The sequence below is a fragment of the Rana temporaria genome, chromosome 3 (assembly GCF_905171775.1).
Source record: "Rana temporaria chromosome 3, aRanTem1.1, whole genome shotgun sequence".
Taxonomy (NCBI): domain Eukaryota; kingdom Metazoa; phylum Chordata; class Amphibia; order Anura; family Ranidae; genus Rana; species Rana temporaria.
This window is the reverse complement of record NC_053491.1, coordinates 192,603,171-192,624,729: the sequence shown is the minus strand read 5'-3', so window position 1 is coordinate 192,624,729 and position 21,559 is coordinate 192,603,171. Positions and strand designations below refer to the sequence as shown.

At 41.8% G+C, this 21,559-nt stretch overlaps 1 protein-coding gene across 3 annotated transcripts in view; it reads left to right on the top strand.

The window, feature by feature from the left end:
• Nucleotides 1-21,559, top strand: part of MYRFL (myelin regulatory factor like) — a 180,448-nt gene that overhangs the window by 26,586 nt on the left and 132,303 nt on the right. Inside the window, exons 2-4 of one of the 3 annotated variants that reach the window (XM_040344013.1) lie at nt 2,778-2,868; nt 7,962-8,017; nt 13,907-14,150. In XM_040344013.1, coding sequence (XP_040199947.1) covers nt 2,778-2,868; nt 7,962-8,017; nt 13,907-14,150 — 391 coding nt within the window. The remainder of the gene's footprint in view (nt 1-2,777; nt 2,869-7,961; nt 8,018-13,906; nt 14,151-21,559) is intronic. The other 2 variants (XM_040344016.1, XM_040344015.1) reach the window with 2 other exon arrangements.

The window sequence follows — 21,559 nt, the reverse complement described above, 5'->3', positions numbered from 1 at the left end:
ATCTATGGAAGAGATAACGGACACCAGATAAGTGTTGAGCACCTCCTACCACAACTCCTCAGACAGCTCCGGGACAATTGCCATCTACTGAGCCCTGGCCCTAGAAGTTGAACCTATTTCTCCAGGTATGTGGTATGTTTGAGGGGCCAAATTTTGTAGGGCCAATCATATTCAGGGTCACCCGAGGACGACGGTATATTATCACTAAAATGCTTGAAACGCATTATTGTCGTATCGTTTTCTGACCCATGCAGCAGAAAACATGGGCATATGATGAATCAGGTCTGTGGACCAATATGACCGCAAATTCATTCTTTTTTGTAATGCCCTTGGTAAGGGTTAGGCCCAAAAAGTTAAAATTTGAAAATTGTGGTATGTTTTCCAAAAGGCCCGGTCTGGATGTATTGTTGTGCATGGAGATTGCTCTGATCCACAATCAAATGATACAGATAAAAAACAGCTCAAAAGATCAAGGGGGTTGTTAAATTTGCTGTTTCCACCTGAGTTCTGGGTTGAGCTATGAATAGGGGGAGAACGGGTGCTGCTGAATCTGGGGGCTGCCAATCAGTATTTGAAAGCACCTCTGGAAGGACACTATAGGCTCTCTATGGGCCTGTCTTCTAATTCTTGGTGACTGTGGGACACAATGAGTGCTAGCCACCTCACCAGCTTGTACAGCACTGCTGGGACTGACCACGTCACCATGAGATACTGCAGTGATGCGTGTAAAAAGCTAGGATTTACTAGGCAGCTGGGGCTTGCCAGTCAACCAAAAGGTAGTGCAGCACTAGTACTTTACCCTGCCACATATGAGAAAACTCATGCATTCCTAGCACTTCAACTACCTGGCGTCGGATATGCCTGATCCTAACAGGGACCTCTTCTTCATCATCTAAGCTCCCATGGCTGTCAAGGACTGCTTGAACTGCCAGAAATAAGCCAGTGCTACCAGAGATTAGGCCTGATCTTTCTAACACTGCTGCTTTGTATGCAATGTATCAGAGGTGGCAGTGATCTACTGACACTGCACTTGGGGGGGGTAAACACAAGTACTGGTAGGTATAGGGGCTGATCCTGCTAGCACTGAATTTTTGGGGACACTATACCAAGGGGGACACTAGTATAGTCCTATTCATGATCAATATATTTATCCATGCAGACACTATACTAGCAATGGCAGTGATCCGCGACTTATAGTGTGAGTGCGATAGTGTGCAGGCAATCTAACACTAACTTACCCTGGCTGGAAGGGATTCTAACTGGCCCTGACACTATCTGATACTATCTTATGTCACAAGTGACGCTAAAATAGCGAACAGTGAAAAATACTGTACACCGCCGACACTGTAATGTAAGGGTTAACTAAGGGCGATCAAAGGGTTAAATATGCCTAACTAAGGTGTGTGGGTGTAAATGTGCTCCTTCTACTCAGTGGCTGAAAAAGGGTTCAGGACGAGAGAAACCGAGAGAACATCCTGGGTCGGATTCAGAAAGAGATACGACGGCGTATCTCCTGATACGCCGTCGTATCTCTGAGTTTGGCCGGTCATATCTATGCGACTGATTCAGAGAATCAGTTACGCATAGATATCCCTAAGATCAGACAGGTGTGTGACTTACTCCGTCGGATCTTAGGCTGCAATTTCAGGCTGGCCGCTAGGTGGCGCTTCCGTATTTTTACGCAAGGAATATGCAAATGAGGATTTACGCCGATTCAGAAACGAACGACCGCCCGGCGCTTTTTTTTTACGTTGTTTGCGTTCGGCTTTTTCCGGTGTATAGTTACCCCTGCTATATGAGGGGTAGCTAATGTTAAGTATGACCGTGGTTCCCGCGCCGAGTTTTGAAATTTTACGTCGTTTGCGTAAGTCGTTCGCGAATACGGCTGGACGTAATTTACGTTCACGTCGAAACCAATGACGTCCTTGCGACGTCATTTAGAGCAATGCACACTGGGATATTTTACGGACAGCGCATGCGCCGTTCAAACAAAACGTAAAAAACGCGGGGTCAACACAAATTTCAATAAAACACGCCCCCTACATCCCCATTTGAATTACGCAGCCTTACGCCGCAACACATAACAACGACGTGCTGAAAAAAACGAAGTTCAATGCTTCCAAGCATGCGTCGACTTGATTCTGAGCATGCGTGGATTTTTAACCGATGGTTGTGCGTACGAACGATCGGTTTTGATCTATCGGTTACCAATCCATAGGTTTAATTTTTAAAGCAAGTTGTCTATTTTTTAACCTAAGGTTAAATAACCTATGGGGCCTACACACGATCGGTTTGGACTGATGAAAACGGTCCTTCAGACCGTTGTCCTCTGGTTAACCTATCTTGTGTACGAGGCCTGACTGTCTCTGGCCCAGGTAGGCAAGGTGCACACCTCCTCTCAAGTGCAAATCTTGCACGTGCCCCCAATTATTTAGCTTTGTCTTCTTTTATGGTTCTTTGCATTATAACATAGAATGCTTTTACATCTGTAGTGTATTAATTTGCTTAGCATTTAACGGTACTTGAATAAGTTGTGGAAAAAGCAAAGTAAAAATTATTTTTGGCAGAGTAAGTAAAGAGGTTTTATTAGTGAGTGCTAAAGATATTAAGAATTGGCCTTACAAGTATCAGCTTTTTGGTTGTGTATTTCACCCACGATTTAAAAAAAAAAACGTTTTAATCAGATTGTTGGTCGTAATCTACAAAATATTTAGTGCCAGTACAGGTGTAAGTGTCTAGTTTATGTGCAATTTTTTTTGTAACAAATGCTTTTTCAGGGCAAGATGTACACAGAGCCTTGGATAATCCTATGGTGGACATAAGCATGCTGGAGGAGTACATCAGTAATGACTTTGCTTTTGGAGTACTGTAAGTACTACACTTCTTTATTCCTTTTAATCTGGATTCAAAGTTTCTGCATGGACTGATCCATCCCACATATGAAAGATTTAAATACTGAATGGCTTTGAAAGTTGGAGTTCTCAACACTGTGGAGACTCTGTGGAGACAATGGACACTTGCGATAATTTTTCACTACGGCTATTCTAAGGCTGACAGATACCATGGAAACCAGGGGCAGCTGGTGGGTTCTTCTTCTGGGTGGGCGACAAACAAACCACCCCCCTCCAGTGGCACAGCACTTCCCCCCTGGTACGACACTGACACCACCCCCTGTCCAGCAGTCCAGCACTTACCTGCTTGTGTGGAGGGGCTGTGGTCTCTTCTCCTCCTCTCCTGGAGTGCGGGCTGTGGCAGCTCCAGTGTCCGCTCCTCAAGCTTCCTCCGCTGTGTCTCCTCTTCCGCTGAAGCGCTAGGCATCCAATAGCCTGACGCTTTGGCCAATCAGGAAACAGGTTTCACAACCTGCCTCCTGATTGTCGGGAAGGAACTTTAGTGTGAAAATAGCAAAAATGAATTTGCTATAGTCACACAACAGGGTGGGATCACATCGCTATGCTCTGCACTCCGAGGCCACCTCTGGCTCTAATCGGGTTCTTTCAAATAAACACCCAGCCCGCATTGGAATCCATGGTCCTCGGAGTAGATCAGGGGGCCGGACTCATGGATAGGGGAGGCGGTGTCCGTGTGCCCTTTATAGACGGGCCGCCACTGGTGGAAAAACTCTACCTTATCTAATTACTAGCTAGCTGTATGCCCAAATACTATTTTTGATGGCAGATTCCCTATAAACAATATCTAAACCCAAAACCAAAAATGCAATATATTGCCGCTTACAAGTCCTTGGATGTTATGACTGCACTAGACGGCTTTATTTTTTTATGTAACCAGTAATTGAAACAAGAAAGATAAGGATGTTTGTGTTTTTATTTTAAGCTTACAGGAAGTAGACTGCATGTCTGACAAGATTAACATGTTGTTTCTGTACTTACTGAAAATGTTCTTACACCAAAAAGTGAAAACGAATGCAGCCACCATATCTTATGACAACTAAACTGCAATATCTTGATTTTTTGGTTTTATGGTTTAGACACGTTTTGAGCAGTTTTTTCCTTTTGTTAAAGATAAAAGGTGAGCTTATACCCCTGTGCTTTCAGTGCAACTTAAATTGTACCTAAAGTGTATTAAGAGTTCTGTACTATTTTACTATTAAAACACATATGAAAGCACATATACTGTACATGCATTTTAAAATGTGTAGGTTTTGTACAAATTGCCGGTTAAACTCATTTTGAACCTCACAATTCCTTTTATACAACTTCAAACAGACCTGATAAAGAGGGAAAGAATTATAGACACACCATTATTTTTTTTATTGCCAATGTTACGTAATGTAATAATGTCATCCTGATTGATCTGTTTTATGTAGCCCAAACTTTTAAATCCTTATCCCAGTATTGTTTACATTTTAGGCATGCAAGACAAACACACTTCCAACTGAAATTCCCAAATTGCTAAATTTTGCTAATATAGTTTTCTCTAGTTGCAATACCAAAGACCTAATTACCCAAACACCTAATAGAGGGGCATCTCTCTTATAATATCAAACTTCTATTGCAACACTAGTTTTGTGATATTAACACTCTACTAGAAACCAAATGATTTAAACATATCAATATGCATGTCATTTAAACTGACCTTATAATCTTTCCTCCACCATGAGTCATTTCACATGACTTCTACTTCTATGTTGAGATTGATGGTACAACTATCAGTCCGTTCTCACCTGCCGGGCTGCTAGGTGTTACCCTGGACTCTGAACTCTCATTTTGGCCCCACATCCAATCGCTGTGGAAATCTTGCCATCTCCACAACATCCTTAAAATATGCCCCTTTTTAATCAACGACACGACAAAGCTTCTAATTCACTCCCTGATTATCTCTCGTCTTGACTACTGCAACTCCCTCTTCATTGGCTTTGACTTACCTTTACATAGGCTGCCCCCCCCTTCAGTCCATCATGAATGCTGCTGCCAGACTCATTCGCCTTACCAAACGTTCAGTATCTTCTATCCCTCTCTGCTGACCACTCCATTGGCTACCACCCATCATTTTGTTTGCATATTGTCACACTTAAATGACTCGGATCATCAAAAAAAATATATATATGATTACACAAAGATAATCTGAGTAAATACAAAATGCAGTTTTGAAATGATGGTTTCATTTATTAAGGCAAAAAAGCTGTCCGAACCTGCCTGGCTTCATGTGAAAAAGTAATTGCCCCCTAAACCTAATTACTGATTGTGCCACCTTTGGCGGCAACAACTGCAATGAGTCTTTCACATTGCTGTGGAGCAATTTTGGTCCACTCTTTGCAGAATCGTTTTAATTCAGCCAAATTGGAGGGTTTTCCAGTAAGGTCATAATACAGCATCTCAATTGGATTTAAGTCTGGGCTTTGACAAGACCACTCCAAAACCTACATTTTGCTTTGTTTGAACCATTTGGGGTGGACTTGCTGTTGTGTTTCGGATCATTGTCCTGCTGCATAACCCAAGTGTGCTTGAGGTCACGAACTGATGAGAAATATGATTTTCTGGTAGAGCTCAGAATTAATGGTTCCATAAATTATGGTAAGTAGTGCAGGTCCTGAAGCTGCAGAGTAGCCCCAGACCATCACGCTACCACCACCATGTCTGACTGTTGGTATGATGTTCTTCTATTATTATTCTGTATTCGTTTTATGCCAGATGTCATGGGATGCACACCTTCCAGAAAGTAACATTTTTGTCTCATCGGTCCACAGAATATTTGCCTAAAAGTCTTGGGGGTAATCAAGATTTTTTTGGGTAAAATGGTAAATGTAAGACGAGCCTTTGTGTTCTTTTTGGTCAGCAGTGGCTTTGGCCTTGGAACTCTCCCATGGATGCCATTTTTGCCCAGTCTCTTTCTTACTGTTGAATCACAAACACTGATCTTACCTGAGACAAGTGAGGCCTGCAGTTCTTTGGATGTTGTTCTGGGTTCTTTTATGACCTCCTGTATGAGTCGTCGTCATGCTCTTGGAGTAAATTTTGTAGGCCGGCCACTCCTGGGAAAGTTCACCACTGTTCCAAGTTATCTTTATTTGTGGATAATGGCTCCCCCCCGTGGTTTAATGGCGTTCCAAAGCCCTAGAAATGGCTTTGAAACCCTCCCTAGACCAATACATGTACATTACTTTGTTTCTAATCTGTTCTTGAATTTTTTTAGATTGAGGCTTTTTGTGATCTGTTAGCGTGCTTCCCTTTGTCAGACAGCTTCTATTTAGGAGATTTTTTGATTCAACAGGTCTGGCAGTAATCAGGCCTGGGTGTGGCAAGTGAAATTTAACTTGGCTTTCCAAAAAATGTATTCAGCATGGGAGGGGGCAATTACTTTTTCACATAGGGCCAGGCAGGTTTGAACAGCTTTTTTCCCTTAATAAATGAAATAATAAATTAAAAACTGAATCTGGAATTTACTCGGGTTATCTTTGTGTAATATTAAAATTTGTTCTGAATCATTAAGTGTGAAATATGCGAAAAAAATTAAAATAATTAGGAAGGGGGCAAATACTTTTTCACAACACTGTATCTATGATTTTATAACCCTTTTATAAACCTTTCCCCAAACTTGCAATGTATGGCTGTATTCATGGTTACTATTGTGTATCTACTGTATTGCATTAATTACCAAATTATAACTGTATTGATGATTATGTGACAACTGCAACACTATAAGGACATATTTATAAAGCGTGTGACTTTCACCAAACATTCACTAGTGGTGAATTAATCACTGGCATTTAAAACGCATACATCTGAAAGATTGACCTGTAGTAAATGTCATAATCACTGCTTTATAAATATTCCCCTGTATGTTATGTGTTTGAATAATATTTTCAATAAATAGTCATTTTGAAAGAGCTTAACATTTTATTTTTCAGGTGTGTAATTAATTGACTGTTAACAAGAAATTAAGCAATGCTTTTCAGCAAAATGTAATATTGCAACTTTTACCATCTGATCAGTTCCAAATTTGTATGCATAAATTAAGACTTTGGGTAGCATTAATTTTGTCATACTGTAAGGACCAGTCCAAAGAAAAGCCATTGGCATCTTAAGTGTTTTGTATTCTCCAGTGGCATAATCTCACTACCAAAATATCAAACTCTGTTACCGTCCACCTTTAAGATTAGGTTCCTTCCCACTCATCTTTGCATGTTCAAAGACCTCCTATTGCATTTTCCCATAAGCAACTTTGACACTCGGATAAAATTGTAATAAAAAAGAATAAAACTTATGCAAGAAGAGGCATTTTATTTATCTGTACCAGTGATCATTCACTCATTTGTTAAATCTTAGTATGTTGCATACTAGCATTCCTGCTTAAAGAATCTTTACATCCTACACACCTGTCTTGGGGTGTGTTGCTTGATGCCTGTGCCCCCCACCATGCTCAGTAGTGCCTGCCACAGGTCCCCTAGGTCACTGCAGGATAAATGTTTTTTTTTGTTAAATGCAAGTACCTAAATTTGACTTGGCATCACCCATTTGTAATTTCCTGTACAGCATAATCTACACTGGGATAGGGAGAAACAGCACAAAGAAGCCAATTAGTTGTGACTCAGTGCTCCCCACCAGTAAGGTCTCTGGCAAATATTATTAGCTCTCCGATATCCTATCTATCAAATTTAAAGCATTAGCTTTGGGTAGACTGATTTACAGTATTATGTATTTCTTCTGCTTTTCATCTGATATTGATAAGTCTACTGTACTTGATGAATAATGTATTGCAGTAACATCCAAATGAATAGATAATACATATTACCTTCTGATAAAATAGGGGTTCTGCCACATACATTTTGGGTTAGTTTAGGGAACTAATGGATTAGAAATGTAAGTCCTTTTGTACTTTTGGTTGTGGTCAAGGTCATATAGAATATATTTGAAAAAAAATATTTATTTGAAATATGCAATTATTTTGTAAAATAAATAATAATAAATATCTATATATTAATGTTTCTCTATGTAACTCAGATTACCGGATTCACCTCCTGATTCTGGATCAGAGCCATGTTCACCACCACAAATTGGTAAAGTAACTTGGCATTTTATAAATTCTGGTTATTGATTTGTTCATTTAAAACTGAAGGATCAACTCTCTGGGCATAAAATCTCTACTTTACTTTCAGTCTTTCATACTTCCAGAATTCTGCAGTGGTTGATGTAGGAGCAAAGTAAATTTAACCCCAGTATACACTACTAGGTTTCTTTTGTTCAACCCAGCAGGGCTAAATGAAAAAAAAAAAAAAACTGACAGTTAAGGAGAAACCGCTGCACCAACTATGCAATGTTAGTGCAGTGATCTCTTCTGCTATGCTATTGTGTCCTGACTGCATTCACCCCCCTCCCCCCACCAGAACACTCTGGTCAGTGGTTTCAGCCAGAGAGTGCTGATCGGGAGCCAATCGGCAGACCTTTTTTGGTCACGACCCACAGGCCGAATGTCAGACGATTTCTATTGAATGCCGCCTGACATTCGGCCCATGTTTACTGGGCTTTTGACTGTATTGGCTGTATTACTGAATTGTATTTGTGATGCAAAATTCTATTTAAGGCATACATAATTGGACAAATAAGCATATGAACCAATCATTATTTACCTTTCAATTTATGTCTCTAATAAATGGATGGGTTTATAGGTTTATGCATTTTGAATAGTATTGTACTACAGTATATTGTCTGTTTGCGTACATTATATTTCCAGTCAAGTGGTTTGTGAATACTTATTGAAAGAGTTATTATTCTTACCAGCTGGTCATCTTTTTCTTTAGATGGAACAAAGTAGAATGAAAGGCAACATTTTAATTTTATTTTCATTTTAGACAGAGTAAGGAATGGTTATAATCAGTTTTATTTTTGCCGTCTGTGTTCCATTGGGTAGATTTCCCTCCACTTCCCGTTCCATAGCCAAAACAGGAAGTGAGGGGACCCCTCCCCTAAAGTGAGGGAATCTGTGGTTGTCACTAGGATCCCCATTGGAAGATTTCCCCTTTATCCCTGTTCTGGTGACATGTCCGAATTTAGGGATTTTCTTTTGCTTTTGGTGATAATGGTAATACAAGACCAATAAAAAGGGCAACACTCCCTAACGAGGGCACAGACAGCAATCTAAAGGTTTTGCCTTTAGTTATACTTTAATAAAGGCCTGTAATGAGAGGGATGATTAGGCTACCTTTTGCTGACTTTCTTCTGTAAATGCTAGTTGATTGGTGGTGGTTGTGATTTTATACAGGGCTGCCATTTGAAATTGTGGGGCCCCACACATCCTACCTGACTGCCCCATGCCACCCCTTCTCCCATACAGCCTGCCTTAATTGCTGGGCCCGGGGAATACTGTGCATGCAGCCAAAGGTATTGAAGAGTCCCCTCTCTGCCCCTGAGCTTCCTGCTGAACTGATGGGACCTGGGCCCAGTATATGAGGTCTGTCTCTATCCTATTGTTGGCAGTCTTAATTCTATAGCTTTGATGTATTGTGAGATATTGACCCGGAATAAGCATGCAGCAGCTGTATTCAAGATCAAGATGAAATTCTGATCTGGGCCTATATTAATAACTGAGAAAGAACTGGAGACACCAAATCAGCATGATAGTCATTTTCGTATGTAGTCTGCAGTGGCAGCTTACATATGTCTCTCAGTCATAGGTGTGCACAGCCTATTGCATTTGGGTGTGCACCTCAAAGCTCAAACACACATGTGTGTGCATGTGTATATAAATATATAGACGGTGTCAGTAGAACGGAGATTGGTGTCAGTAGTTTTTAATTTGTATTATTTTTTACAATTTTCTTTATTTCTTTATTTTTTATTTTTTTAGGAGCCTCATTAGGGGGCTTTGGTGAAATATCAGGGGTTTAAAGCACACCTGGCACACCCTGTGCGCACGCCTATGCTCTCAGTATAGACCTTTAATGATGAAGTTGTTAGGCAGCCATTGCTGACTTTCCCTTTTTGTGGTATTCCTGGGGCTTTAGTATTTTCTGCCTCACTGTCTTGGGCCACATATTTAGATTGGGAGTTTTGACTTCATTCTCACTTCTGATTTAGCATACTTGCCTCAGTGTCTCGAAATAGCAACTAGCATTGCAGAAGTCAGCAATGGCAACACCCATATTTCTTTAAGTAGACATTTGCTTTATACCCCTTTCACACTGAGGGCATATTGCATGCGCTATAGCGTTAAAAATAGCGCCTGCAATCCACCCTTAAAGTGCTGCTCTATTGTCTCCAGTGTGAAAGCCAGAGGGCTTTCACACTGGAGCGTTGCACTAACAGGATGGTTAAAAAAGGCCTGCTAGCTGCATCTTTGGAGCAGTGAAGGAGCGGTGCGTATACCGCTCCTCCACCACTGCTGCCCATTGAAATCAATGGGACAGCGCGGTTATACTGCTTCAGCAGCTCATTGCGGGCGGTTTTAACCCTTTCTCGGCCACTAGCGGGGGGTAAATGTGCCCCGCTAGCAGCCAAAATGCGCCGCAAATCCGCCCATAGCGTCGGCGGTGAAAATAGCGGCATTTTGCCGCCGACGCTATGGGCAGCTCAGTGTGAAAGGGGTGTTGAGCTGTATATTTTCTGTGTGAATATTTTACAAATGATTGGAGAAAAATAATTTTCGGAACACAACAGCCATTTTCCATCCAGCTCCTGTAGTTCTTTTCCAGTGCAATAGATATGGAAATGGGGAAACGGCTGACTTTTAAGGTACCCAAACAACTACACATAATATTATAAAATCAGACAATTTTTTATATAAATAATATATTACCTCTTTTTCGACTAGCCATTCTGCTCTCCTATTGTTTCCAGGAGGAAGCTCAGCACAGTACCCAGATGCTAGTGGATATTTTTGTGGTAACGGTGCCTACTACAAAGATTTCCAGCTTCCAGAGGGATCAGCTAGGTATGGTATAATGCATAGTTACATTGGTCCACGCTGAAACCATGTAACAATCTAAAAATATCCATACCTGGGATTGTTCTTTAACATTAGTGCACATTTACCCACTCACTTTATATGGGTTTTCCACTAAGCCCTTTACTTACATTGGGATTTCTTTATGCTTGCCTTTGCTCTCCTGAGGTCCACCTATGGACTTTTGCTTTAAGATATAATTTCTGGTTTAATCACTTCAGTCCGGAAGATTTGGCTGCCCAATGACCGGGAATTGTTTTGCGATATGGCACTGCGTTGATTTAACTGACAATTGCGCGGTCGTGCACCGTGGCTCCCAAGCAAAATTGAGGTCCTATTTTTCCCCACAAATAGAGCTTTCTTTTGGTGGTATTTGATCACCTCTGCGGTTTTTATTTTTTGCGCTATAAACAAAAGAAGAGCGACAATTTTTAAAAAAGTACAATGGGGGTTATTTACGAAAGGCAAACCCACTTTGCACTACAACTGCAAAGTGCACTTGAAATTGCACTGAAAGAACACTTGGAAGTGCAGTCGCTGTAAATCTGAGGGGGACATGCAAGGAAAATAAAAAACAGCATTTTAGCTTCCAAATGATTGGATGATAAAAATCAGCAGAGCTTCCACTCATTTCAGATCTACCCCTCAGATTTACAGCGACTGCACTTTCAAGTGCAATTTCAAGTTTGCACTTGTAGAGCAAAGTGGATTGCCTTTCGTAAATAACCCCCAATATCTTTTACTTTTTGCTATAATAAGTATCCTACATTTGTTTATGAAAAAACTATTTTTTCCTCAGTTTAGGCTGATATGTTTTCTTCTACATATTTTTGGTAAAAAAAATTATCGCAATATGTGTATATTGATTGGTTTGCGCAAAAGTTATAGCGTCTACAAAATAGGGGGTAGTTTTATGGCATTTTTATTACTTAATTTTTTTACTTGTAATGGTGGCGATCTGCAATTTTTATTGGGACTGCGATATTCCTATGCTTCCTATGTGTCCCATTCACACTGCAATGCAGCGTAGCTTTGCGATAAAATGCAGACATGCTGCATTTTATCACAGCGCACTGTCCTGAATCACACTACAATATTGAGCAACGCAGTGCATTGTGCTGCCTCTGACTCTTGGCTTTTAGGCCAAAAACTTCAATTTTGGTCTCATCTGACCAGAGAACCTTCTTCCAAATATTTGCTATGTCCCCCACATGGCTTCTCGCAAACTGCAAACTGGACTTCTTATGGCGTTCTTTGAACAATGGCTTTCTTCTTGGCACTCTTCCATAAATGCCAGAGTTGTTTATTGTACGACTAATAGTTGTCCTGTGGACAGATTCTCCCACCTGAGCTGTGGATCTCTGCAGTTCCTCCAGAGTTACCATGGACCTCTTGGCTGCTTCTCTGGTTAATGTTCTCCTTGCCCGCCCTGTCAGTTTAGGTGGACGGCCATGTCTTGGTACGTTTGCAGTTGTACAATACTATTTCCATTTTTGGATAATGGATTGAACAGTGCTCTGTGAGATGTTTAAAGCTTGGGATATTGTTTTTATAACCTAACCCTGCTTTAAACTTCTCCACAACTTTATCCCTGACCTATCTGGTGTATTCCTTGGCCTTCATGATGCTGTTTGTTCACTAAGGTTCGCTAACAAACATCTATGGGCTTCACAGAACAGCTGTATTTATTCTGAGATTAATTTACACTCAGGTGGACTCTAGTTACTAATTAGGTGACTTCTAGACAATTGGCTCCACTAGATTTTACACAAGGAAATGTTGTTCCACTAGATTTTAGTTAGGGGTATCAGAGTAAAGGGGGCCGAATACAAATTCATGCCACACCTTTCACATATTTATTTGTAAAAAAAATTAAAAACCATTTATCATTTTCCTTCCACTTTACAATTATGTGCCACTTTGTGTTAATCGATCACATAAAATCCCAATAAAATACATTTACGTTTTTGGTTGTAACATTACAAAACATGGAAAATTTCAAGGGGCATGAATACTTTTCGAAGGAAGTGTATATATGTGATGTTTTACTGACCAAAAGATTTTATATTTCTGATTATCCAGTTTTGAGATTTACAAAACAGGAGACTGTATTTTTTCTTGCTGCAGTTAAGTAACACTTGTGCTTCCCCCAGCTTGTAACTGGACAGTGAAATGAGAAAGAAGCAGATTGATGAGCTCATCTATCTGTCACTTTCCACCTATTGTTGAAGTGAAGAGAGGAGAGATAGCAAGAGTTCCATGGAATACACACCCTAATGAGGCACGCAGGTGCAAGCTCTGTAAAGGAGACAAAAGAATAGACCTGGATGGCCACACTCTGATGCAACACCTTTATTGTAGTAAAATCCAGCATAAAACAGTCAGTCCATACTATACATAAGGGAAAAAGTATAAGCAGCTGACGCGTTTCACACCTAAGATTGATGCTTAAGATTAAGCACCAATCTTAGGTGTGAAACGTGTCAGTTGCTTATATTTTCCCCCTTCTGTACAGTATGAACTGTTATATGCTGGATTTTACTACAATAAAAGTGTTGCATTGTAGTGCGGCCATCCAGGTCTATTCTTTTTTTTTTCTCCTACTTTCCCTCTATATGACGAATCCTACAACCAAAAATTCTTCGATCTGAAAATCAAAGTAGCTGAAAAGAAACGGTCTTTGCCATAATGTGACTGCAGCCAATCGGCTGAATATGCTGTTTGGCAGCCCCCATTGTATTCTGATAGCTGCCAAAGTCGGCTGTCAGGACACAAAAGTCTCAGAGGGAGAATTACCTATCCATGCTCTGTAAATGCAATGCAAGGTGTTTGCATGATAAGAACAAGTTTGCATAAGTGAGACTGACTTTCTTTTAAGCTCCAGCAGGGGAAGATTGATTTACATTGTGTTTGATTCTGATTTACAATGTTGAAACTGAAATGTAGCACTTTAGATGTAAATAAATTGCCACTTTTTTTTAACACAATGCAATGCTGTGTTTTATAGGTTTAATGCATACTTCTCACTTTCCAAATGGGTTTCAACCTACCCTTTCGATACAGTCCTCTGGATCCTGCCGGTACGTGGAGCGCTCTCCGAACCCTGCATCAGCAGTCCATTCTCTGAGTCCTTCAAAGGAGAGCTGCACGAAAGTGAATAACCAAGGGAGTTCATGGCATGGCTCCCCTAACAAATCTTGCATGGATTATAACTATCCATATGTTGAACAGAGACTATCCCCAGACAACAGGTAATAGCAAGATGTTTAACTATTGTAAAATCACTCACCACAGTGTGTCAATATTTGCATTTTATCTTACCTATATGATTAAAAGGTATGATTAAAAGGGGAAGTGAACTTTGTTTCCGGTAGCATTTCTCCTGTGATACTGATATCTAGTAGAGTGTAGCATCTGTGCCTGGCTGCAAATAGATAGTTTTGAAAATGAAAGCAAGCAACAAACAGATCCCAAGATATTTCATTCTATCATCTGTCATGTAATATTTTGTATTGTTGGAAAAGGAATGCGTTTTAGTCTCAAATACTTGTAATGAGTAATAAACATGGACCCACATGGCACCCTTTGTTAGATTCAGGCATGTCACAACTTTCCCCGCCACACTACCATGGCCCACATGCTTCCAGAGCCTGCACAGTGTTTGAAATTAAGTAGTTGTCAACATGCACATTTGTGAAGCTTTGAAGATAAGGGTAGTACATTGAGGTGCGCTTGTGTATTTAGTGATGAATGCTACAGAGGTAAGTGTAAATTACACTAATCTCCCACAACATTTGACCAAAATTTAGGCATTTGGTCACATGATCTCTGGCAAAGAAGAGGATAGCCATGGTTGACTAAAGCCTCGTACACACGACCGAGGAACTCGACGGGCGAAACACATCGTTTTCCTCGTCGAGTTCCTTGTCAGGCTGTCGAGGAACTCGACAAGGCAAGTTTCTCCATTCCCGTCGAGGAAATAGAGAACTTTCTCTCTTTTTGGCTCATCGAGTTTCTCGACAGTTTCCTCGACGAAAATGTATACACGACCGGTTTCCTCGGCAAAAAAATATCTCCCAGCAAGTTTCTTGCTGGTTTTTGCAGAGAAACTCGGTCGTGTGTACGAGGCTTAAGGCTAGCCATTTTGAAAGAATTTAAGCAAACGTTTTCAGAAGATGCATACTTTATTTTTTTCTTCAGCTGATACAGTTTTTATTAGTTGAAAGTCCAATTTACACACCAACCTATAGCTTTCCTAGTTGCTTTCAGTGTTCTGGGTTGAGTGCTATTTGTAGGGTTCAGTGAACCTTACATGGAATTCCTTTTACTGTATATTTACAAATGGGTGTTAGAGGTATTTGGACATTTATGCCTTGTACACACGATGGAAAAAAATCCTTAATTTTTCTCGGCTCGTCAAAGTCTTTGACGTCACCGCGTTTTGGACTGTCGAAATTTGGTCTGACAGTGCGTATGCAAGACAGCTTGAACGGAATTCCGACGGAAAATTCCATCGGATTTTATCCCATCGGAAATTCCGATCGTGTGTACAAGGCATTAGCGATCTTGGCAACCATATTTAAAGTGAATTATTCCTGATACAGATAGCTGTTGTCACTGTGGTTATGTACATCATGTACTATTCAAGGTAAAATACATCTACAGCTACTCTTTATCTGCGTTAGAAGGAAAATCAAGCTCCTACAATATACCATGTTAACACGGCTGCACTGGGGTAACATTTGAATATCTAACATCACACTCCTGTATTAGGATGAAAATCCTGCTGCATTCATCCAGCTGGATAATCAACTCTGTCATTGCTTAGGCATTAAGCAATTGGTTGAGGGCTGATCCTTGCTGGCATAGTCTATAAACTTTTCTCCCTGTACTCTAGCCTGCTCAGGTGCACTTCTGAACTCATTCTGCTGCTGGGTGTTCTACATGTGGGTGGGATCTGCTTGCCTTGCATGTAGGGGTACCTTTCGTGGGGAGCACACTTATTAATGCCTGAGGACCAGGCGGAGACAATGGTCATGCGAAGTCTAACATTAAGGCTCCAACTTAGAGATGAGTCTTCAATTTGTGCAGTAGAAATGCAGAGTTCCTCGGAAAACGTGGTGTCCCATGTCACTACACTTTGTTACTTGGAAATGTTGTATTGGGAGGGATGTGCTAAGCCTGTGCCCACTCCACCAGTCCTGCGCACTTCTGTTAGTTCACTCTCAGAATGGGGTCCATCCATGCACATAGCGCGGACCCCATGCATGCTCATTAACGCCTTCACTTTTTGAACCTCGTAACCAGGCCATAGATCTCAGTAATGTGCAGGGGCGGACTGACCATTCGGTCATTCGGGCACTGCCTGAGGGCCCCGTGGTGGGGGGGCCCGGGCTGGCTCAGTCCGTCCCTGGAGGTGCCCGCAGCAGCGTCAGCTTCTACACAATTAAAAAAACGGAGTCTGTACTCTGTACCCCCGAGATGCCTTGTATAAGAGGCTCGCTCGGGAGTTATGAGCTTCCCAGGATGGATGGCTCATCAGAGCCGTGAGCTGTGCGTGAGGGGATGTACAGTGACACTGTGACAGGCGCTCCGGCCACCTCTCTCCCCTGTGGCTCAGCTGAGGGGGCGGGGCCATAAGTCACTGCCTCGGAGGACCGCATGTGAAGGAGCTGCTGCTGATGGACTGGAGAGGCAGAGCACACTGAATTGCACAAACACAGGAACGAATGGCATTCACAATGACCTGCCTTGTGTTGTGTGCAGATTAGCAGGTCAGTGTCATAAATAATGAAAGCCCTGTGATTGCAGTTACCGTGACAGTGTCTAATCTGTGTTATAAGAGCCATGCCCATGCTGATTGTTTCTTTACCTTCTTGCCCTGTGCTGTGTCTGTGCTTATTTACCAGGTAGCAGGTCATGTCAGGGGCTATTCACTAGTGCACATGATGAGCCATCCATCCCGGTGTCTTGTCGAGATGGTTCCCCTATTGGATAGGTTTCCGACCTCGACTGCGCAGGCGCTGCACTTGCGCAGTCGGAGGCTACGAAAATCTTCAAGCCGAAGAGCTGTTTGTTAGCTGTAAACAGAGCATATGCAATGAACACTGCGCTTGCTCCCGACCCAATGCTTGGTGCTGGTTACACACGCCCCCAGTTTGTTGATATTCTGAATATGACATCCACCCCTTTGACAAAAGCACTGGCCATCGAGTGGAGGAGCCGTGTATAACCAGCCCCAAGCATCGGGTCGGGAGCGAGCGCATTGCGCATGCTCCATTTACAGCGGACAAACAGCTGTTCAGCCTCGGAGATTTCCGTAGACTCTGACTGAGCATGCACAGTTGAGGTCGGAAACTATCCGATAGAGGAACCATATCGTCAGGACACCGGCCAGCTCATACCTCCCGACCCCTCTCATACAACAGCCACATCAACCTAGCTTGTGGGATTTAATGGTTCAAGGCACTGCTTTCTCAGGGGTACAGACTCAGTTTTTTTTATTGTGTATGATAAGCTGCCGCTGTTGCGGGCACCTCCAGTGGCGGACTGAGCCAGCCCGGGCCCTCCCACCACGGTGCCCTCGGGCAGTTGCCAACTGACCGAATGGTCAATCCGGCCCTGCACACTGATATCTGGTACACTGAATGCCACTCAGTGTATAGATATCAGTGTTATATATAGGGAATAGCACTTAGACCTGGCTCACATTGAAGCAATTTACCATGCGATTTGACATGTCAAATCGCATGGCAATGGCACTAACTGAATCGGTGCGATGCCCCATTTGTGGCGCCGATTCCCAAAAGTAGTTTCTGTACAACATTTGGCGACTTCTTGGTGCAATTTCTATAGACATCTGTGCAGCAACCCACACAGATATCTCTGAAATCACCCGCCAAATTCGCACTGACATGCGGGTATGAAATCATGCGAGTTTAGCTGAACTGTCTCGCACAATTTTATTCCCGCTGTCAGTGTGAACCTGGACTAAAGCTGATTCACACCTATGGCATTTTTTGTGCTTTTTGCATTTTGCAGATTTGCACAACAATCCATTTAACATGGTTTCCTATGGAACACGTTCTGTAGTGCAAATCTGCAAAATGCAAAAAAGCAAAAAATGCCATAGGTGTGAATCCAGCCTAAGTGAGTGTTATTCCCTATATATATTCCTTACATTGGTGGTCAGTGAGAAGAATGTCCCTTACATTGGTGGTCAGTGAGAAGAATGTCCCTTACATTGGTGGTCCGTGAGAAGAATGTCCCTTACATTGGTGGTCCGTGAGAAGAATGTCCCTTACATTGGTGGTCCGTGAGAAGAATGTCCCTTACATTGGTGGTCAGTGAGAAGAATGTCCCTTACATTGGTGGTCAGTGAGAAGAATGTTCCTTACATTAGTGATCAGTGAGAAGAATGTCCCTTACATTGGTGATCAGTGAGAAGAATGTCCCTTACATTGGTGATCAGTGAGAAGAATGTCCCTTACATTGGTGATCAGTGAGAAGACTGTTCCTTACATTGGTGATCAGTGAGAAGAATGTCCCTTACATTGGTGATCAGTGAGAAGACTGTTCCTTACATTGGTGATCAGTGGGAAGAATGTCCCTTACATTGGTGGTCAGTGAGAAGAATGTCCCTTACATTGGTGGTCAGTGAGAAGAATGTCCCTTACATTGGTGATCAGTGAGAAGAATGTTCCTTACATTGGTGATCAGTGGGAAGAATGTCCCTTACATTGGTGATCAGTGAGAAGAATGTCCCTTACATTGGTGATCAGTGAGAAGAATGTCCCTTACATTGGTGATCAGAGGGAAGAATGTTCCTTACATTGGTGATCAGTGGGAAGAATGTCCCTTACATTGGTGATCAGTGAGAAGAATGTCCCTTACATTGGTGATCAGTGAGAAGAATGTTCCTTACATTGGTGATCAGTGGGAAGAATGTCCCTTACATTGGTGATCAGAGGGAAGAATGTTCCTTACATTGGTGATCAGTGGGAAGAATGTCCCTTACATTGGTGATCAGTGAGAAGAATGTCCCTTACATTGGTGATCAGTGAGAAGAATGTTCCTTACATTGGTGATCAGTGGGAAGAATGTCCCTTACATTGGTGATCAGTGAGAAGAATGTCCCTTACATTGGTGATCAGTGAGAAGAATGTTCCTTACATTGGTGGTCAGTGAGAAGAATGTTCCTTACATTGGTGGTCAGTGAGAAGAATGTCCTTACATTGATGATCAGTGGGAAGAATGTCCCTTACATTGGTGATCAGTGAGAAGAATGTCCTTACATTGGTGATCAGTGAGAAGAATGTCCTTACATTGGTGATCAGTGGGAAGAATGTCTCTTACATTGGTGATCAGTGAGAAGAATGTCCCTTACATTGGTGATCAGTGAGAAGAATGTTCCTTACATTGGTGATCAGTGAGAAGAATGTCCCTTACATTGGTGATCAGTGGGAAGAATGTCCCTTACATTGGTGATCAGTGGGAAGAATGTTCCTTACATTGGTGATCAGTGGGAAGAATGTCCCTTACATTGGTGATCAGTGGGAAGAATGTCCCTTACATGTTTTAACTCCTATAATAAACATAGAGAAATTCTTTGAACGCCTGCAATGTGGGCAGTGTAATATGTAGGTGGGACTTTGTGTGAATGTAGCTTTAACGTGGGCGGGGACACAGGGGGCCCCATGATCTCCTTTTGCCCGGGGGCCCCATGAACTGTCAGTCCGCCCCTGGTAATGTGGGTTCGGATTCGGTTGCTATTAGAAATCAACCACTAGGGAGGGATCCAGAACATCGACCCCCATTCTACCACAGGACCTGTCACCTTAGTAATGCTTCCTGGTTCTTTAGATACACCAGAAACCAATATGAACCCCTTTGAATAGCTTTAGACCAGGCTCAGAAGAGTTAATGTAACTTTACTGAACAAGTTGTAGCATAACAGTTCAACATGAACAATGCCTTTCTCTCTAAACTACTGTAGTATGGCTTCTCAGGCATACCTCCATGAGGTGAGAGTTCATCCTGGCATTTTCCACTGGCCTGGGCTAGCCGCTATATCACTAGAACCAACATATTTCCACCTGCCTACATACACTTCAGATTATTTTTCACAGTCCACATGACAGACTCATTGGTCCCTGTGTTGCATCAGACTTCCTGTCCATCTGCAGAGCTGTGGATTAGTATTCCCAGGTGTCAGTGAGTGAGTAAGTGAAAAAACGTATTTAGCGCAACACATGCGAACTGAATCGCCGCTGGGCGCTTGGTATCCATTCTCTGAGTAAACTTTTTTGCCCTCAGAAGAGATGGGTTTTGATCCTTCTTCTGAAGGCCAAGTGGTTCTCCTCCAGTCAGATGCTGGTTGGTAGAGCGTTCCATAGTCTAGGTCCTTGGACTGCAAATCTTCGTTCTCCTTTGGACTTGTATCTGGCTTTGGGTATCTGGAGTAGATTTTGGTTGGTGGATCGCAGAGCGCGATTGGGGTTGTGACCTTTTATTTTTTTTGCATAGATATTGTGGGGCATTTCCTTGAACACACTTATGCGTTAGACAGAGTGCCTTGAAAGTGATCTGTCTTTTACTGGCAACCAATGAAGGGATTTCAGTGAAGGTGAGATTGATTCCCATGGTTTTTTTCCCGTCACAAGTCGTATTTTGAACGACTGTGGTCACCAGCATCCATTCTGATTTCTTCAACCTCCCCCCCCCCCCCCCCTAAGGGAGACATATGTTATTTTGAAGTTACCCATTGTAGAGTTAGATTGTGGCTGCCAGACATTTTAAAGTTAACAGTAACAATCCTTATTAGGAGCAGGCACCACACAGAGGAACTTTCTGGCTGCTCCAAAACTGGTTTTGCTTACCTGCCACCCACCTGTCTAGTAAGAGTGCCTCAGAGGCTAATAAGGGTGCCTGCTGAGTTATGGAGGAGATTTTCTCTCATTTCCTGTGTGGTCAGATAACTGTAACAGGAAATAAGCAAAGTTTCCCCAACAGGGGCACAAATAGTGAGCTTTTTAATAGAGTGCATATTAGGGATATCTCATAATTTTCTGTTAGGTCATCAGGAAAGGCTGTGAGGGGAAATTTACTGGACAGGGACACAGACCACAATTAAAAAGTTACAGAGGTTATACCCCTTCCGCATTCTAACCAGCTGGTTCTGGGCTTTAAAAATATGATTAGAAGGAAATTTGGTATTGCTTTATTACATTTGTAATTATCAGCAGTATTTTATAATTGTATCATGTGAGCCATTAATTACTGTGTAGTTTTACATAATATAGATCAATATGTAATACATATATCATAGGTGCAATATATACTGAAGAGTGAAACAAAGAATTTAAACTCTGCGTAAATATGACCTTTTAAATCAAGTGAGGCTTGAGTTATACAATATCTGACTTTACCATGATAAGCATACTATTGTGATTTAAAATTACAAAGTGATTTATGATTGTTTATAAAATAAAATTGGCATTGTAGCCTTAGTTGATCACTTCATACAATACAGGTTTTCTGAAGCTGATAATTTGACACTTTTTAAAATGGTATCAAAGCTTTCACAGCATTGCATTTTTTGTGTTATTGCCATTTGTATGTATTTGACATATCCCATATATTTACTGACATATGAATTGTT